General features: G+C 37.6%; 1 protein-coding gene across 1 annotated transcript in view; it reads left to right on the forward strand.

The window, feature by feature from the left end:
- PDE3A (phosphodiesterase 3A) overlaps positions 1-17,730 on the forward strand; it is a gene marked incomplete at its 5' end in the record, with an annotated part of 303,909 nt that overhangs the window by 246,230 nt on the left and 39,949 nt on the right. The window contains 3 exons of the mRNA XM_082666458.1: positions 980-1,237; positions 3,202-3,356; positions 9,960-10,084. Of these exons, the coding sequence (XP_082522584.1) occupies positions 980-1,237; positions 3,202-3,356; positions 9,960-10,084 (538 nt within the window). The remainder of the gene's footprint in view (positions 1-979; positions 1,238-3,201; positions 3,357-9,959; positions 10,085-17,730) is intronic.

Below are 17,730 nucleotides of genomic sequence, written 5' to 3' on the forward strand. Positions count from 1 at the left end.
TCACCGTGTTACTCAGTTTACAGTTCCGTGGGTTCCTCGTGCCTCATACTGTGGGAGCATTCCCATATTAACAGTCATGTGCATGCCGTCCTTAAGCTTCACCTACTTTCTTAATCTTGACCCTGCCCGTGCTCTCCCTTATTCCCACATCTTCCCGCCTACGTTCCTGCCTGACCAGCAGGGTGAGGAACGATCCTGTCCTCTGTTTCTAATGCTCTTCATTTCTTTAGCCAATATAGAGTAGTAACTCTGAATCTGATAGGCAGTTTGGCAGAATAGGACAGATGTGCCATGGAATTCCAGAACTGAAATTTCTGTTCTTACCAACCACAAGAAGAGGGACAATTTGTGAATCTGAACAAGTTGAGTTGCTTTATGTGCTTATCTCTAATATTAGTTGAATAATTATCACACACCCGGCTCAAATATCACACTAGAATATTACTAAAATTAAAATTTTATACTATATTAGTGTTGCTTTTCAGAATGAAATTTCTTTTTTATGGCTGAGTAGTATTCCATTTTGTGTGTGTGTGTGTGTGTGTGTGTATATATGTGTGTGTGTCTGTCTGTCTGTGTGTCTGTGTGTGTGGGTATAAAAAGCATCTTTTTCCATTCATCTATCACTGGACACTTTCTAAATAATATACATTAAAATGTTGAGCTCTTCATTAGGAGTGATCAATATGAATTTTTTTGTTGTTTCCTGAAACTTTCTATTTTTTAAAAACTGGTGTTTATCTTTGTATCTCTTCAAAGTGCCTCCGTAGGTTCTAACAGTAAAAATGTGCCCTGAACACAAAACTGGCAAAAGCCACGGCAAATGTTGGCAAAATTTGAAACAGAAATGTGATTTGAATGTTACTTTACTGCAACCCTAGTGTCACTTCAGTCTACGTTTCAGAAAAAGCCCAGTTTCCCTCCCTGTGCCTCCAACCTCAGGCCTTTCTCGCCTGACCTCCTGTGTTTGGTGTCTCAGTCTCCAGGAACCAGTATCACTGTGGATATTGCCGTGATGGGCGAGGCTCACGGTCTCATCACCGACCTCCTGGCAGACCCTTCTCTGCCCCCCAACGTGTGCACGTCCCTGAGGGCAGTGAGCAACCTTCTCAGCACGCAGCTCACCATCCAGGCCATTCACAAGCCCAGAGTGAACCCCGTTGCTTCCTTCAGTGAAAACTATACCTGCTCTGATTCTGAAGAAAGTTCTGAAAAAGACAAGCTGGCTCTTCCCAAGGTAGGTATGAATGACATGCTCCTTAAAGGGTGAAACTGTTTCTTCCCATTGTCTCCTGGGCCTCTTTCTTAACACCCCAAACCCACATGGAGATTCATATCAGTGACTCCCCAAAGATGTGTCTGTCAGTCATGGTGACCAAAGTAATGCTAATGTAAACATAAAGACTTCCATCCTTACACGTGATAGCTTTCTGTAATGAAAAAAATTTACCTTTTTGCATTACCTTTTTTTACTCAGACGTTCAAGAAATTTTTGTCTTCTCTATACCAGGATTTGTTCTGTGGGATAAAGATATAGTGGTGATAAAAAATTTAAAAAACAGCAGAAATCCCTGCTCTCACTCTTGTGGATTCTGTTTAAAATGCATTGCCTTCTGAAACACAAGATTCCTTTGCTCTTTGATTTCTTAGTATGGTAGCCTTCGTAGTATCCTCATGTCTTTCCCAAACCCAACAAGTTTTGAACTTAGAAAAGCTCTAGTTGATTTTAGATTATTTAAAGTAAAAGATGGCCTTCGTGATTCATATATTTTCTTCTTCTTACATATAACATATAAGAGTTTTACAGAAGTAAGCTCTAGGGAGTAGGGTTCTGGACCCAGTTTAGACCTCAGTATTACTTAAAAACAAGTCATGCTAAAGACTAAAAAAAAGAATCAGAATTTCAGTGGTCTCAGGTACATCCAGCACACTTATTTATTTGGTAAACAAGCAGCTGTCCTCTGGAGCTGGTGGTCAGTCAGTAACATCTGTGTTCTTGCCATTGTGAGTCTCTTGATGCAGGACGGTGTCCTTCACGCAACTTTGTCAATTAAGTTATTTAAGTTTCCTTCCAACATCTACTTCTCTGAGAAAGAGACAAAGGAATGGGGAGAGAGTAACTGATTCCCTTGGGCCTAAAAATAGACATGAAGTCAGTGACAGATTTATAGACAATACTGATATTTACAGTGCTTGACCTTTTCTCTTCCTATTGAATTACGTTCTAAGGTGCATATCCAGATCTTTAAGAGATTTTGGAAACTATTTAGTATCAGAGGTCTTCTTGAATCCTGAGGTGCCGTATCCTCACTTCTCAGAGTTTTTACCATCTTCAGGAAGAGCAGACTGAGTCTTTGTTAAACTCTGCCTACACAATTGGTCTCCTTGGAGTAACTGGCCACAAATAAAAATGAATTGAGCTCCTGCCTCTTATAACTATTGCTGTAGTTGTGTTAGATTACCTTTCCTTTGAGTTTTAAGATTAAGAGTCTCGTTAGAGGGCCAGTGCTCATGCTGGTGAGCTCAGAACCATGCCTGAGTGCTGATGGTGCCACAGATCCCACTTAGGATATGGTAGGGAAAGAAATAACAAAGAGAGGGTCACAGGTCGACCAGCAGAGTCTTCTATTAAGAGGAGCTGGTCCTAATGACTTTACCCATTTGCCTGTCTTAAGTCATGTTAACCCCAAGAGAGGTGGTACCTCTTGTGAGTTATACTCTTACCCTTAGCTCCTGTCATTTGTGAATCAAGAAATTAAAAATAAATCAATAAACACTTTGATATAGAGACTACTATTGTGCTAGATGATAAAAATTAATCCATGTCCCACACGAGTGTCTTTTGAGGAAAATCTACTGGTCATAATGACTAACTAACATGATGTGTGTATAGGTGTATAAGCCCTATTGAACTAATATAACTATAAAATTATCACAAAGGTAATTGATTCTCATTTCCCACAATCCCATATTTGTGTAAACATTGAAATGAAGATCCCCAAAATGTTATTTTTATCATATTCATTGATTTTGGCCAGAGTTTCTTATTGAATTTCTGAGTGCCCAAATTTTAGATAAATGATATTCAACCAATGTAGTTTAATAAATTCACTGCCAATTAAAAACCCATTTTGTTTCCCTATATAGAAGTTAGTGATAGAAAATATGCTTGGTAACAAAATCAACGCTCCTTCTTCCCAGCGCCTGAGGAGGAGTTTGCCTCCTGGTTTGCTGAGACGAGTTTCATCAACTTGGACAACCACCACCTCAGCCACGGGTCTGCCCACTTTGGAGCCTGCCCCAGTACGGAGGGACCGTAGCGCCAGCATCAAACTCCATGAAGCACCTTCATCCAGGTTAGGCAGTGCTCCTGATGGTCTCATATGTCTTGGAGACGTTTTTTTTTCTTACCAAAAATGAGTTATAAATTACAGTAGAAGGGAGGCCCAGCCAGTTATAGTTGGCTGCAGGCCAGCTTTGAAAATGAAAAAGGTGAATGGTTTAAATCCAGAGCAGTATAAGGATTAACATCAGATAATTAGGCTTAAATTGTGTTGTATGACCTTAAGTATAAATGGGGACAGTGACTTGAGGTGACGCCTGCCACTGTCACTTTGGGTGGAAAGGGTGAGCCCAGAATAAAGGTGGGCTAGGTTTTACCTGGACTGAGATCTACATTGGATCTTTAAATCAAAGGTATCCAACCTGACAGTTGCAAATGATTGTTAGATTTCCCCCAGCCCACCAGAGCAGCTCTCCTAGCATTATTTCAAAGGCAGAAGATCAGATCAAAAAATAGATCATCATTCTAAGAGCACCTAAATATCTTCAAACAGCTGGTAATTTAAGCTTTGTTTAGATAGTGAACAGATGGGTGGTTACCAGAGGTGGGGGGTCGGGGGTAGACAAAATGGGTCAAGGGGTTCAAAAAGGTACAAATGCAATTATAAAATAAATGAGTCATGGGGATTTAATGTACAGCGTGGTGACTGTGGTTAATGATATTGTATTGTATATTTGAAAGTTGCTAAGAGAGTAGAGATTAAAAGTCCTCATCAGAAGAAAAGAAAATTTTGCAACCTGCATGTCGATGGATGTTAACTAGACTTACTGTGATGATCATTTACAGTATATATAAATATCAAACCCTTATGTTATAAACCTGCAACAAATATAATGTTACATGTCAATTGTACCTCAATAAAAATAGAATAAACTTGATTTAGTATATTAGTGATAATTTTCCAAAGTGACTGAAAAGTCAGAGTTACCAAAGCTAAAGGAAAGATAATACAAAGATCTAGAAAGAGTTTTGAAGGAAACATCATCATGAAAGAGGTGCTTTCAGAGGGAGCTACTGTGTTTGTCCTTTTCTATTTAGAACAGAAATACCATTCCTTATGTGAATAATAGTTACAAGAACATTTACCACATGATTTCAGGTTTGTGAAACATTTGCATTAATTTTATTAATGACCTAATGACTGAAAAATTACCACATCTTTGTTGAACTACATGGTGGCAATATTAGAAGTGATTTTCTCTTGACCTTGGCTTTGAATATAAATAAAGCACCATTCTGAGACTGGCAAAGAAACGGAAACCTTTCAACTCTTAAGAATTTAATGACGGCTAACTTCTCTTGCTCTGTTGTTTAAAAACATAATTGGTTTCTTCCATATTAATATATTATTGGTAGTCTAATAAACCTATAGAATCAGAAGCAATTTTGAATGATTCTTTCTTCACATATCAGTATAATTCCACTTTGTCTTATTACCTGGACGTTTGTAAAACTTCTAAGCATCACCACAGGAGGATGTTACCCAATCTGTTTCATGAACATTTCCTAAAGTTTAAAATTACAAGTCATTGATGATATTTTCCTCTGAAAATATTGACCACTGTCGACTTCTACTACAGCAAATACTGATAAGTAGTAGGGAATTATAGTTAAATATTCGTTGCTTAAGAAAATGAATTTGTGTTCTCAGTGTATATCTTTATTTTACCAACATACCTTGGCAAGAATGCTCCTTTACTTACTTTCCGTAGAATGACTTTACCAAGAATCCATTCAAGCATTCTTAAATACCACCTTTCTTAGTGTTATTGTTTGTTACTGCTCATCAAATTTCTTTTCTCCTACTTCTGTCTTCTTTTAGTTAAATGAGATTGGGGGCTAACATTGAAATCATCGTGAGGAAGAAGCTTTCAAAAACTTCTATGAGCTTAACTCCTCAAGATTTTGTCATTCTGCTTTATGAAATAAGTACTCATGCTCAAATATTTTCAAAATAGATAAGGAATAGCATACAATCCCATTCATTCTCTTTGTCCCAAAAATACTAATAGATGTCTTGCCTGGGTATGCTTTTTTCCACTGTCTAACTTACTATTCCTTAATTTCACTATTCTATTAAAAGTCCTGATATAAAATCTGAGAATGGTACAACTTTTTCACCATTATAAAGAAATAAGATTCATTCTGAAGAGAATTTGAGCCCTTTAAGGGAAAACCATGTGTAAGTAAGTAGCAATGGTACCACCATTAAATACAGCTAGTTTTGGTTGACTCATCCTTTGTCGTGTGTGAAAATAGTGAAAAGATAGCCTCAGATCATCTCCAGCCCTGATGATAAACCAAATTTAAAACCTCTTCACTTAGGAGACCTATTCCTAAACCTGCTGACTCATTTCAAAACTGATTTGAGTTTTAGCCTTTGAAGTCTCTTCCCTGTCAGCCCTTTGATTTCTTCCTTTCCATGTCTGTCTTTTCATTGAGGCTCTCTGAGGACTGCAGTGATCAAAGAGTGGGAAGTGAAAAGTAGAAGCAGTCCTCAGCTTATATTCCTTTAGGTACAGAGCTGGATGATTTACTCCTGGGTAGCTTTAAATCCAGCTGAGTGAAAAGACACTGGATTGAGAATCAGAATCTTGGCCCTATCACTCAGAGATGTGTATCCAGAGCCTTGGTACTCACCAGAAGGAATTCTTAGGAAAAAAGGGAACAATGGAGTAAAATTAGGTGGAAGAATGCCAGTAGGTGCTTTAAAAAAAATAGGCTTGAGAGAAATAAAAAAGTCTGAAATAAATCATACTCTAATCGTTTCACGCTGCCCTTGGAACTGACTGACCCCTGCCTCTGTATATTAGGCAGAAAGAACGCTGTAAACTCAGTAAAAGAAACTGTTAGGACCTGGTAAGACTTTTAGGACCTAGGATGATGTTTTTATAGCTAGAACTAAGGTTATAAAATCCACTTTTGTGGAGGGGGGTTGAGATCTTCTACAACAGACACACAGATAGTTTTCCCCTGCTGTGTTAGTGTGGGAAGACCAAGTAGAGGTTTCCCCAAGCTATTTTCCTCTCTGGAATTCAAATCATTACATATTCATGAGATTTAAACAGGAATCAAGACTGTGAAGTTCAATAGGCAGCTGAAAACTATTGCAAGGATCACGCAAAGCAATGCATTTGAAAGTGCCTGTAAATTACAGAGTGTGTATGCGTGCGTGTGTGTATATACAAACACACACATATACACACACACTTATACATATATTGGTTTGTTATTTTATTAATAATATCCGTTTAATAAATTAATATTTATTATATTCAGAAAGGATATATAGCTGGAATTTTATTTATCTTGAAGTTCATTGACTTCCCATACATTAAAGATGCCCCATTATTGCACTTTATGAAACTTCTCAAAATGAGCATATTTTATTTTTTTTTTATTTTTTATTTTTTTAGCTCCACCCCAACTTTATTTTTTTTTTTTCTTTTTTAAACATCTTTATTGGAACACAACTGCTTCACAATGGTATGTTAGTTTCAGCTTCACAACAAAATGAATCAGTTATATATATACATATGTTCCCATATCTCTTCCCGCTTGCGACACCCTCCCTCCCACCCTCCCTATCCCACCCCTCCAGGCGGTCACACAGCACCGAGCTGATCTCCCTGTGCTATGCGGCTGCTTCCCACTAGCTATCTACCTTACGTTTGGTAGTGTATACATGTCCATGCCTCTTTATTGCTTTGTCACCGTTTACCCTTCCCCCTCCCCATAGCCTCAAGTCCATTCTCTAGTAAGTCTGTGTCTTTATTCCTGTTTCACCCCTAGGTTTTTCATGACATTTTTTTTTTCTTAAATTCCATATATATGTGTTAGCATACGGTATTTGTCTCTCTCTTTCTGACTTACTTCACTCTGTATGACAGACTCTAGGTCTATCCACCTCATTACAAATAGCTCAATTTCGTCTCTTTTTATGGCTGAGTAATACTCCATTGTATATATGTGCCACATCTTCTTTATCCATTCATCCGATGATGGACACTTAGGTTGTTTCCATCTCTGGGCTATTGTAAATAGAGCTGCAATGAACATTTTGGTACATGACTCTTTTTGAATTATGGTTTTCTCAGGGTATATGCCCAGTAGTGGGATTGCTGGGTCATATGGTAGTTCTATTTGTAGCTTTTTAAGGAACCTCCATACTGTTCTCCACAGTGGCTGTATCAATTTACATTCCCACCAACAGTGTAAGAGGGTTCCCTTTTCTCCACACCCTCTCCAGCATTTATTGTTTCTAGATTTTTTGATGATGGCCATTCTGACTGGTGTGAGATGATATCTCATTGTAGTTTTGATTTGCATTTCTCTAATGATTAGTGATGTTGAGCATTCTTTCATGTGTTTGTTGGCACTCTGTATATCTTCTTTGGAGAAATGTCTATTTAGGTCTTCTGCCCATTTTTGGATTGGGTTGTTTGTTCTTTTGTTATTAAGCTGCATGAGCTGCTTATAAATTTTGGAGATTAATCCTTTGTCAGTTGCTTCATTTGCAAATATTTTCTCCCATTCTGAGGGTTGTCTTTTGGTCTTCTTTATGGTTTCCTTTGCTGCGCAAAAGCTTTTAAGTTTCATTAGGTCCCAAAATGAGCATATTTTAAATGTTTTTATTAAAGAAGTATAAGACAGTAGCAGGCAGTTTTTGAGCTAGCTTTCATAATATAACTTTTTAAGATATTAAAAACTAAATTCAGTTAATGTTAAGGTCTTATCTTTTAAAAGTCTACATAGAAAAGTCACAACCCGTTTATTGTACAATGTGCTAAGGAAACATCTAGGCCACATATACATTACATAAAATTTCTTCACAGTAAGTCTTTTTTTTTTTTAAGTCTTATAAGTCAATCAATCCAGCAAAAGGAGTTGAAAGAATAGTGGGAGAAGGAAATAATTGGTGTACTTGTCTATCTCAGATTCAAAGTTTTCTTTGATTTTATTGTTTCAAAATTCCAGGCATTTGTGAAGTGTCTAGGATGAGATTTCTAAGAAGGATATGAAACAAATATTATTTTGTAGGCTTTCCTTAATTGTATTTGATAATTGCTGGAGTTTATTCCACATTTCAAATGCTATTTAAAATGAGAAAAGATGAAGTTTTAAAATACCGGGGTCAACAGTTGAAGAAAAGTCTCTCTGAAAAAAGAAAAAGAAAGAGAAGAAATGAGGTAACAAGTGGCAGAATGTCAAATCAGACTCAACACAAACTGATCTCTCCCATTGCTAAACTTACTAATAATAAAGGGATAGAGGAAGTAGCCAACCAATGCATCAGCGTCCTTCCCTTTGAGAGGTCTCAAACTGGTAGTACAACACCCTAAAAGTCCTTTTACTCCACGTTAGCACGTGTTCTGGTTTGGACTTAATATGCACGATTGTAAGCAGTGCACACATAATGATCCTTGCACAGAGGATACCACTTTGGTTATAGAACACCTCCAAATTATACCTCATTAATTATACAGCTTTCATGACCCTTTAATTCCATCCATTTCAGGTTTATTTACAAGTGACCCAGAGATACCAAGTACATCCGCTTACAGTGCCAATCTAAGATTGGCTGAAGGTCAAATTGTCCAATTATCCTCACGCAAATGATGGATTTTACCCAGTACCAAATTTATTAATGCTTGAAAGCACACAGGTGTCAGGCAAGCACAAACCAAACACTTTTCCTTTGCAGCGGTCCAAGATTGTCCACATGACTTCCCAAATTCTTTTCTCTCTCAAATTACAAGGGATTCTGTTTCAGATTCAGCATGTAAGGTTTTGATCAATGCCTGCAGATAAATTTTGGTTTGGAACAGCTCCAAAATTTATATCCCATTAATTACATGGTGTTTTGTAATGTTCTCCATCCCAACCTTCCAGAGATTTATTGATTCCAGATTTATTTACAGTAATAACCTAGACAGACCAAGGATATCCGGCTAAAAGCATTCCCTAGGTGAAGCCTCACTGTCATTACCTTTCTTCTAGTAAATAGCATCAGTATGTTTAGTAGCAGGTCTGTCATTAGTGTCTACTAGGGGGTTTGGCTCATCATCCCTTTCTTTCCAGGGTATCATCAGTAAAAGAAATGGTAGGTTAAAAGACCTCTTACTAACCTTTTCCTTCACGATACTGCAAAGAGTATTATCTTTGAATGATTTTATAAGCACTTGATTTTTTAATTTAGTTACACCAAGAATAATAAATTAAAAAGAGTACAGAAGGAAGCATTATGCCATTCATATTTAATGTAAGTTCACCTGCATCTTAACTTGTTAACTTGCCATGTTTTTAGAAAATCTGTGAGGAACATGATTGTAGAAGTAGAAAGAGAAGGTGATTGATACCTAGTAATTGGATAAACAGTAGAGCTATCTTTTGTCTTTTGTTAACCCAGAATCCTTAAAGAGTGTGTACTGTATCCCTGCAGTAGAGATTGAATTTAGATAACCTTGTTTGTCATTTGGAAGTAAAGTGGTTCTGTCACTGAACCTGGACCATGACTCAGAAAGTCTACTATGGAAATGATGGTTGGTTCTGGTAAGGTCCGCCCCAATAATTGATGAATAATTTCTTCATTTTTCTTTATACCCTGTCTTTATAGTGCTATTAATCCAGATTCTTGGAAAAACTCAGTGATGATGACTCTCACCAAAAGCAGATCCTTTACTTCATCCTATGCTGTTGCTGCCTCTAACCACGTAAAGGCTAAAAAGCAAAATCGACCAGGTAAGTAACTTATTGGAGAAAGAGCTCATACTCATTGAGCGTGCAGTCGTGGAATGAACTAAGCTTCAAGTGTTGAAACACTCAGGTGTGCTTGGTTTGACTCTTCTAAAAAGCAAAAGCCTCAATAACCAACTATAGTTACTTAAATTTCCACCTTATATGATGATACAGATTCTTTTAAGCTGTACCAACTATCCTATCTTGAACTTATTGAATGAGTAGGAAATCAGTGTCACTGTTAAGGATAATCTCTGGAAGCATCATCTTATAATATAAAAGCTAATGAAGTACTTATCAAATTTCTATTTTATTTTTAGTGTCTGTTAAAAAAGAAAATTATTTTCCAGAAGTATGGTATTTATAAGTTCTAGGAAATGTTTCAGTTACTATATGTATTATAATTTTTCAAAGAAATTCTTACTCTGTGTCACTCACCTCCCCCCAAACATAGAAATACAGAAAAGGAGAGGTATTTAAATTTGGAGAAAATACAATTCAGAACCTTTGCGAGCAGCAACCAAAAGACCCAAGAGTACCGTGGGTAGGAGGTTTTCCTTCTCTTTCAAACAGGTACAGAATGAAATTTGATGTCATCTCTCCCATCTAGGATCTGCATGGGGTTTTCCTCGATGGTGTCAGTGCACCCCTTGTGCTTCTAAGCATTAGCTTCTCCCTTCCCTCAAGCATCACTTAATAAGTACGTGTGGAGTGTTCACTATCTCTGACACTGAACTAATTTGAGGAAAGCGGCAGTGACTAAACCAGACCCTGTTCCTCCTCTCACAGAATTCTCACTTACATGCTAGTGGGGACTATAAACAGATGGACAGCTGTTACTATATACGTAGTGTGTTAAAGGCTATGATAAGGAAGTGAGGGAAAACTTTCAAATAACAAAAGAGATATAAAGACCCAACTTGGTGAGGGAAAGCCTCAGCAACTTAAGATTCTAAATGGCTGGCAAAGCTACCAAGAAGAAAGGGAGAGCCCTGAATGCAGAATGGGAGATGAAAGCAGGTCTGTGGACAGAGGCCACACGGGACCCAGGAGCTGTGGTAAGGAGTTTAGGTATCAATGAAGTTTCAGGTAGGAAAGTAAAATGATTTGGAGGGAAGCTTACCTCATTTAATCAGAACCTCTGCTGACTCAAAACTGAAATACAGTTTTTGTCAGATTCCATCTCCAAATTGGCCCCCTCCTTGAATCCCAGTTGAGAGTCTGGGTATCTACTCTGACCTCTCCTTCTTGGAATGTTCTAACTCCAAGTTTTCACCTCTCGGTATTGCAGAAAACTCGACTGAGATTTTCAGTAGCTCCCTGCTTAGCTTCTTAATCTTCAAGCAGCTCAAGAATTCACCAAATGGCTCAAGGGGAAAGCTGCCCTCTTCCCACTGGGCTGTTAGACATTCAAGTTCTGGCTGCCATGGCAGCCCCAAACTCCAATGTTTGTGTCCTCAGCCTCATGACATTACTAAAAGCTCTGTTGGCTTGCCTTCCTAATAACTGCATCCCTCTGCCTGGATTCTTAACCTTTTGTTCCATGCCAATGGTCCGTAAATAACGCTCTGAATGGAAGAACGGTTCACAGGGTTTTGGCTCACCCTTCTGAGGGTCTCTTCTATTTGGAAACCTAGTCTCTCAGAATTGGTTTGCCTTCCCTCGATCGCTTTTTAAATTTTTAACTCAACTTTTCTATTTGTTCTCAAAGAAGCATGGATTTACCACAAACTACTGCATCATAGTCCGAAGCAGAAGTCCTGAAATGGCAGTGTTTCTGTAAGGGTTAGAGAACCAGTACTCACATTCCACTAATATTTCAAGAGACCACCTTGAAATATAAACTTAATTTTAAAAGGAAGGACTAACTTAAGGAAGGACTTCTGTTGTTGTTTCATACATCTAGAAAAGAAAATTTAGTACTTTCTTTCCCCTTTGATCACCCACTTTATACTGGTAACTATTCCTTGAAACCATTTAAGCACTGACTTGGCTTAAATCTCTACTGTTGAGTGTAGGAAGACACTTCCTCCACAAAGTATCATTTTATTGGCATTGCATTACTGAAAGAAACCATGAAAGGTAATCTGATTTTCCAAAAATTAATCTGGTCCTCTCTGCTCGTTAGAAATGTTCATTACTTTTTGTAACTTATAAGTCATTCATGACCTGAGGATTAGAATTGAGCTTTCACTAGGGTCAGGAACAGGACAATGTGGGCAAATACTTAAACTGGGATTGCACTGAGGGCAAATGCAGATGAGCTCAGGAATGCAGAGACCCATTTGGGACCCCAGCAAGGTGGAGGAACTGAATTTGAGCATTCCACATTAAACCTGAGACTTTTGAAGGGGCACTGAAGTGGTTCTAATTCAGAAGGACCCCTTGGCTCCCTACAAAAATATGTACAGATAATTTTTGGAGGAAAGCATCACCAGTTAAGGGCTATGCAACCCCAACATATCAAGTTCAAACAAATTGGAGCTTACAACCAAGATCACTGTAAACATGCAAGAAAGCACCACGAGTTAGAGAAAATAGAAAAAAAAAACCCTGTACAGATCTCTAAAAGGGTTGAGTTATTTAAGTGCTAAAAAAATACTCAAATGTTTAAAGAAAAACATGAGGTCATAAAAAATAGCAATGAGAGAAAACATAATTGTAGGGCAGCTAAATGTCTTTTGGAAATGTAATCAGGGAAATATGATAGGTTAAATGGCATAAAAGACTACTGAAGGGAGAATTAGTAAACTAGAAGGCAGAGAATGTGAAGAAATTCCATGGAATGAAACATAGATGAGAAACTGGAAAATGTAAAAGACTTTAAGAGATATAGGAGAAGGAATTAGAAAGTGTAATATACATGATCATAGTTTTAGTAGAGGATAGGGAACGTAAACTATTTGAGTAGAAGGAGAGGAAAGAGTAGAAAAAATTCACACATAGACATAAAACAGTGAAACTACAGAACACCAACGATGAAAAGAAATCTTAAAGTTAGCCAGAGAAAAGATACCTTTTAGTCAGTCTGAGAGTTGAACTGTCACAAATAAAGGGTGTCAGAGCGCAGGAAAATATTTTCTTCAAAGTTCTGAGAGAATATAATAGTCAACCTAAAATTGTGTGTGGGGAAAATCTATCTCAGAAGACTAGGAATGAGTTAAAGATACCTTCAGGTAAGTCAAAACCTTACCACCTACCAGATCTTAACTAAAGGAATGTATGATGGATGTATTCTAGAAAAAAATATAATTGCAGAGAAAAAGTCTGAGCTCTAATAAAAATGGTGAACACATAAATTTGAAAACCATGATTCCATCCAGACAAACATTATATGTGTAAATAATAGTATTTCCAGATCTGTGGGTATTTTTAAAAGATATTTAATGGAAAGAATTAAAATATTAGACAATAATAATATGTAACCCGAGAGATGACGTATGAATTTGTGTTCTACATTCTTGTATAGCTCGGAAGACAGGCTCAGATAAGGAAACTGAGGCACAGAAATATTGAGTAACTTGCCCAAGGCCACACAATTAGTCCAGAATTCTTTCTTTTGTCCTAAAGACTTACTAGAAAAAAAATTGAGGATGACAAATTAAGATCATTTAAAATTAGGATTTGGGGGCCTTTTCCTTGGCTGAGGACAAGATAATGAAAGGATTTGGTTTTCTGTCTCTCAGTTTCTTCATTTAGGTAATAAAATTAAAATTCTTAAAATGACCAACATGGTAAAGTCAAGAAGATAGAAATTTAGGGTCAGCATATTCACTGGAAATAACGGAGAAAATGATGGGACAGATGTGAGGAACAGCTTCATATCCTGTGTCCTGCCCCCGGCTTCATATGCCTGCCCTCAAGAAGGGCAAAGTGTGAAAGGAAAAGAATGTCCACGGAAGATACCACCAAGGCAGATGGTAGAGATGAGAGCCACGGGAATGGCAAGAGCCTTAAAGTACATAAAAAAACTCCATCATAGATTACTTTGGAAGGGATTTTGCATTGTGCCATCTTTAGACTGCTGTCACAGCAGAGCTAAATATTTATAAAATAACCTGTATCCTATGGATGCTGAATTCAACTAAACAAATCCCTGAAAGCCTGCCAAAAGGGAGAAGAATCTCCAGCAAGAATCAGAGAGCTGAAGTTCAATCCTACTTCTCCCTGATCAGATGGGCCTTTCTGTTTGAAAGCTCGTTTCCCTGCATAGATGGCAAGGTGGGGTTGATTTCCTAAGTAGGTGTGATGTAAGTGACAGTGGTTGCCACCCGGTTTTCAAGAAAACTGTGGGAAGGGGCTGAGAAAAGCCCCTTTATGTGGCAAAGAGTCTAAGGAAATGGAATTCAATAAAGTGTGCAGAGAATCTAAGGAGGAAAATAAGAAGCAGGAGGCAAAAGAGGTAGGGGGATGCAAGCATAAACTGAAAGAACAGAAACACTGGAAGATAAATGACCTGTTTCCAGACAGGACTAATGAAATCTGTTCTTTGCGCAAATCAAGTAAACAGTGTGTCCTCTGGCTCCATCAGTCAACATTCATTTAAACAGTTGAAACGCGACCAATTATTATGCAGTTACTGATATAAAATAAATGGATGAAATCACATAGGAATCCTTTGATTAAAGCCTAAAAATGGGAGATTTAAATAGAATTTGCATTTTCAATCTTGCTTTTCTATTATGAGTCACTGAATATGTCGAGATGCCTTTCTGTCATTCTGCTTTTATAATCTAATTTCATGCTTATCACATCTGCAGCGAGTAGTCCCTTTCCAGATTCCTATAAGTTTTATGGTTCTTATCATCCTATTACAACTATTACAGATATCTCTACACCTGCAAGTTAGACTGAGTTTTGCCTATGGAAAATTTAAAGTGAGAGAGAACTTTAATTATGGCATTGTGATTTTTTTTTTCTCTCTATACTTTAGATACTTTTTTGTTTTGGAAAAATATTAGGGCTGTCTATTTTCCTGTGGGTGTGGAAAAGAGGCATGTATTTATCAGGCATACTAGTCCCTTTCTCGTTCAACTAAAACTGAGTTTTACAACACAAACACATGGATTCACTTAAATCATTTCCCTCCAGTATTGTTTATCATCTCCTTTTGATTGCCCAACGTTCCTTGTGTCTTGATACACATTTTCTCCTGTTCTCAGGAGCATGGAGTTAAAGACGCAGTTACTCAAAGGAGTTGGTACTTTAGAACGTTTTAAAGTCATATTTTAAATTTTTAAATGTTTTAATTTTAAGTATTTCACATTAGGGTGGTCTGAATCATCCAAAAGTTTGTATTTCATGTGCCGTGTCTTTTTCCTGGAATCTCTTAAAATTATTCAAATAGAAAGTGAAGATAAATATGTTTGAGAGTGTGAGTATTCATCAGAGTTCCTTCACGTGTGTGTGTGTGTGTGTGTGTATGTGTGTGTATGAATGTATAGATGTGTGTGTGTAACAGAAGGTTGGGTGAGACTTCAAAGGTCATAAACTTCATCTCTCTAACTTTAGACATGATTATACTTTAAAAAACCTTAGAGAATAATTGGTTTTGAAGACTTACAAGAATACGCTGTCCCTGCGAAATAATTTTATTTGCAATCTCTCCATTCTAGAAAGAGTATTTGGTTATTATCTGCACTTATATCTCTCCATCTATTCGAAGACTAATATATGTAAATATATGGCCATTTCCTATGGCATTCCTAACCCTTTCTGTTTTTAAAACTTCAAGTAAACCATGATAAGGCACACTGTGAGAAATAGTTTGGCTTGAGAAAAAAGAAATTTATATGTTTATACCTTTATCTTCTCACCTACAGAATAAAAATACCCCCGCTCTTCACGGTGTTGCCAAGACCCCTGCTTGTTAGGAGCGTTCAAAATATTTAGCCTAACAGCCCTGCAAAAGCAAAGCGCTTTTCCTCTGTTACAAGGTTTATTTTAAATTTCATCCCAGGCCGTGAGTCCGGAGTCTGAAGTTCTGCTTATTTGTTTAAGTTTAGTTAATCCATGAGTTCCAAGAACTCCAATCATCGAGTGGATTTTTCAATTTGTGTTTTCAGAGTGAATTGCGCATCTCTGAGAGGATCAGTTGGCGGCTATTAAAACTTAGCAATGAAGAAAATCACTCCTCTCGTAAATTACCTTCAGAAAATATATTGTGTCAAGACAGAAATGGATGGTGTTCCCACGGGCTTTCAACGACTCTTAAAAAGTGGTAGAAAACGATCCCCAAACTCACAGTCAGTTACCAAAATAATTAAGGAATTGCCTAAAGCAATTTCATTGCCTGATTTCATTTCATTTGCTTAACAGTAGATTGTTCATCCAGGCAATCATGAAAATTAGGAAGCAGGTAGCTGTTTAGAAGTATTTTCTCTCTTTTCTTCAGTTTTAGTGCAGACTGCCTTCTCTGTTTGGAGAGAGTAACTTCAAAAGACAGCATCCCGTCCTCAAACCTCAGCACTTGGCAATCAAAGCCAGCGTTTTGTAAAATGTTCACGACCGAGAGTAAACGCAGTTTGGCACAAATGTCCACACTTATCATTTGAGCTTGAGGCCTATTGTTTGATCTGAAATGGATCATATTCCATTGTTAAATGTTTCCTTCAGAAACGACGCGGATCAAAGTACTGTTTGATGCACAGAAAGTAGTTTCACTGAAAACATGGATGGTTAACAAAGCCAGTTGCCTCTCAAAAATGCATCTTCTTCCTTAACATATTTTAAGCAACCAACGCCTGCTAAAAAACTCTGCTCCAGATACATTAATGTTGAAAGCAGTGGCAGATCCCGTTGCTGCTAAAAACCTCACAACCCAAGAGAGGGCAAACACATGAGAAATTGTTAACCATTGATATCATCAGGTCAGAATGCCAAGAAGAAACAAAAATAGGAGGAGAAGATGTTATCCTTCTGCAGAAGACAAATATCATATCATATCACTTTTATGTGGAATCTTAAATAAAAGGGTACAGATGAACTTATTTACAAAACAGAGTCACAGATGTAGGAAACAAACTATGGTTACCAGGGGTGAGTAGGGGAGGGATAAATTGGTAGATTGGGACTGATATATACACACTACTATATATAAAGTAGATTAATAATAACCTGCTGTTTAGCACAGGGAACTCAATACTCTGTAATGGCCTATTTGGGAAAAGAATCTAAAAAAAGAAAAAGAGTGGATATATGTATATGTATAACTGATTCACTTTACACCTGAAATTAACACAGCATTGTAAATCAACTATATGCCAATAAATATTTATTTGTTTTTATTTTTGGCTACGTTGGGTCTTCGTTGATGCGAGTGGGCTTCTCTAGTTGCGGCAAGCCGGGGCTACTCTTCATTGTGGTGCATGGGCTTCTCACTGTCGTGGCTTCTTTTGTTGTGGACCATGGGCTCTAGGCACGTGGGCTTAGTAGTTGTGGCTCTCGGGCTCTAGAGCTAAGGCTCAGTAGTTGTGGTGCACGGACTTAGTTGCTCCACGGCATGTGAGATCTTTCTGGGCCAGGGATCGAACCCGTGTCCCCTGCATTGGCAGGCAGATTCTTAACCACTGCATCACCAGGGAAGCCCTAATAATTAAAAAAAATATAATATCCTTCTGTTTTGAAGTTACTCCAGGACACCAAGTCTT

Source organism: Grampus griseus, assembly GCF_964374135.1.
Source record: "Grampus griseus genome assembly, chromosome: 11".
NCBI classification, from domain to species: Eukaryota; Metazoa; Chordata; class Mammalia; order Artiodactyla; family Delphinidae; genus Grampus; species Grampus griseus.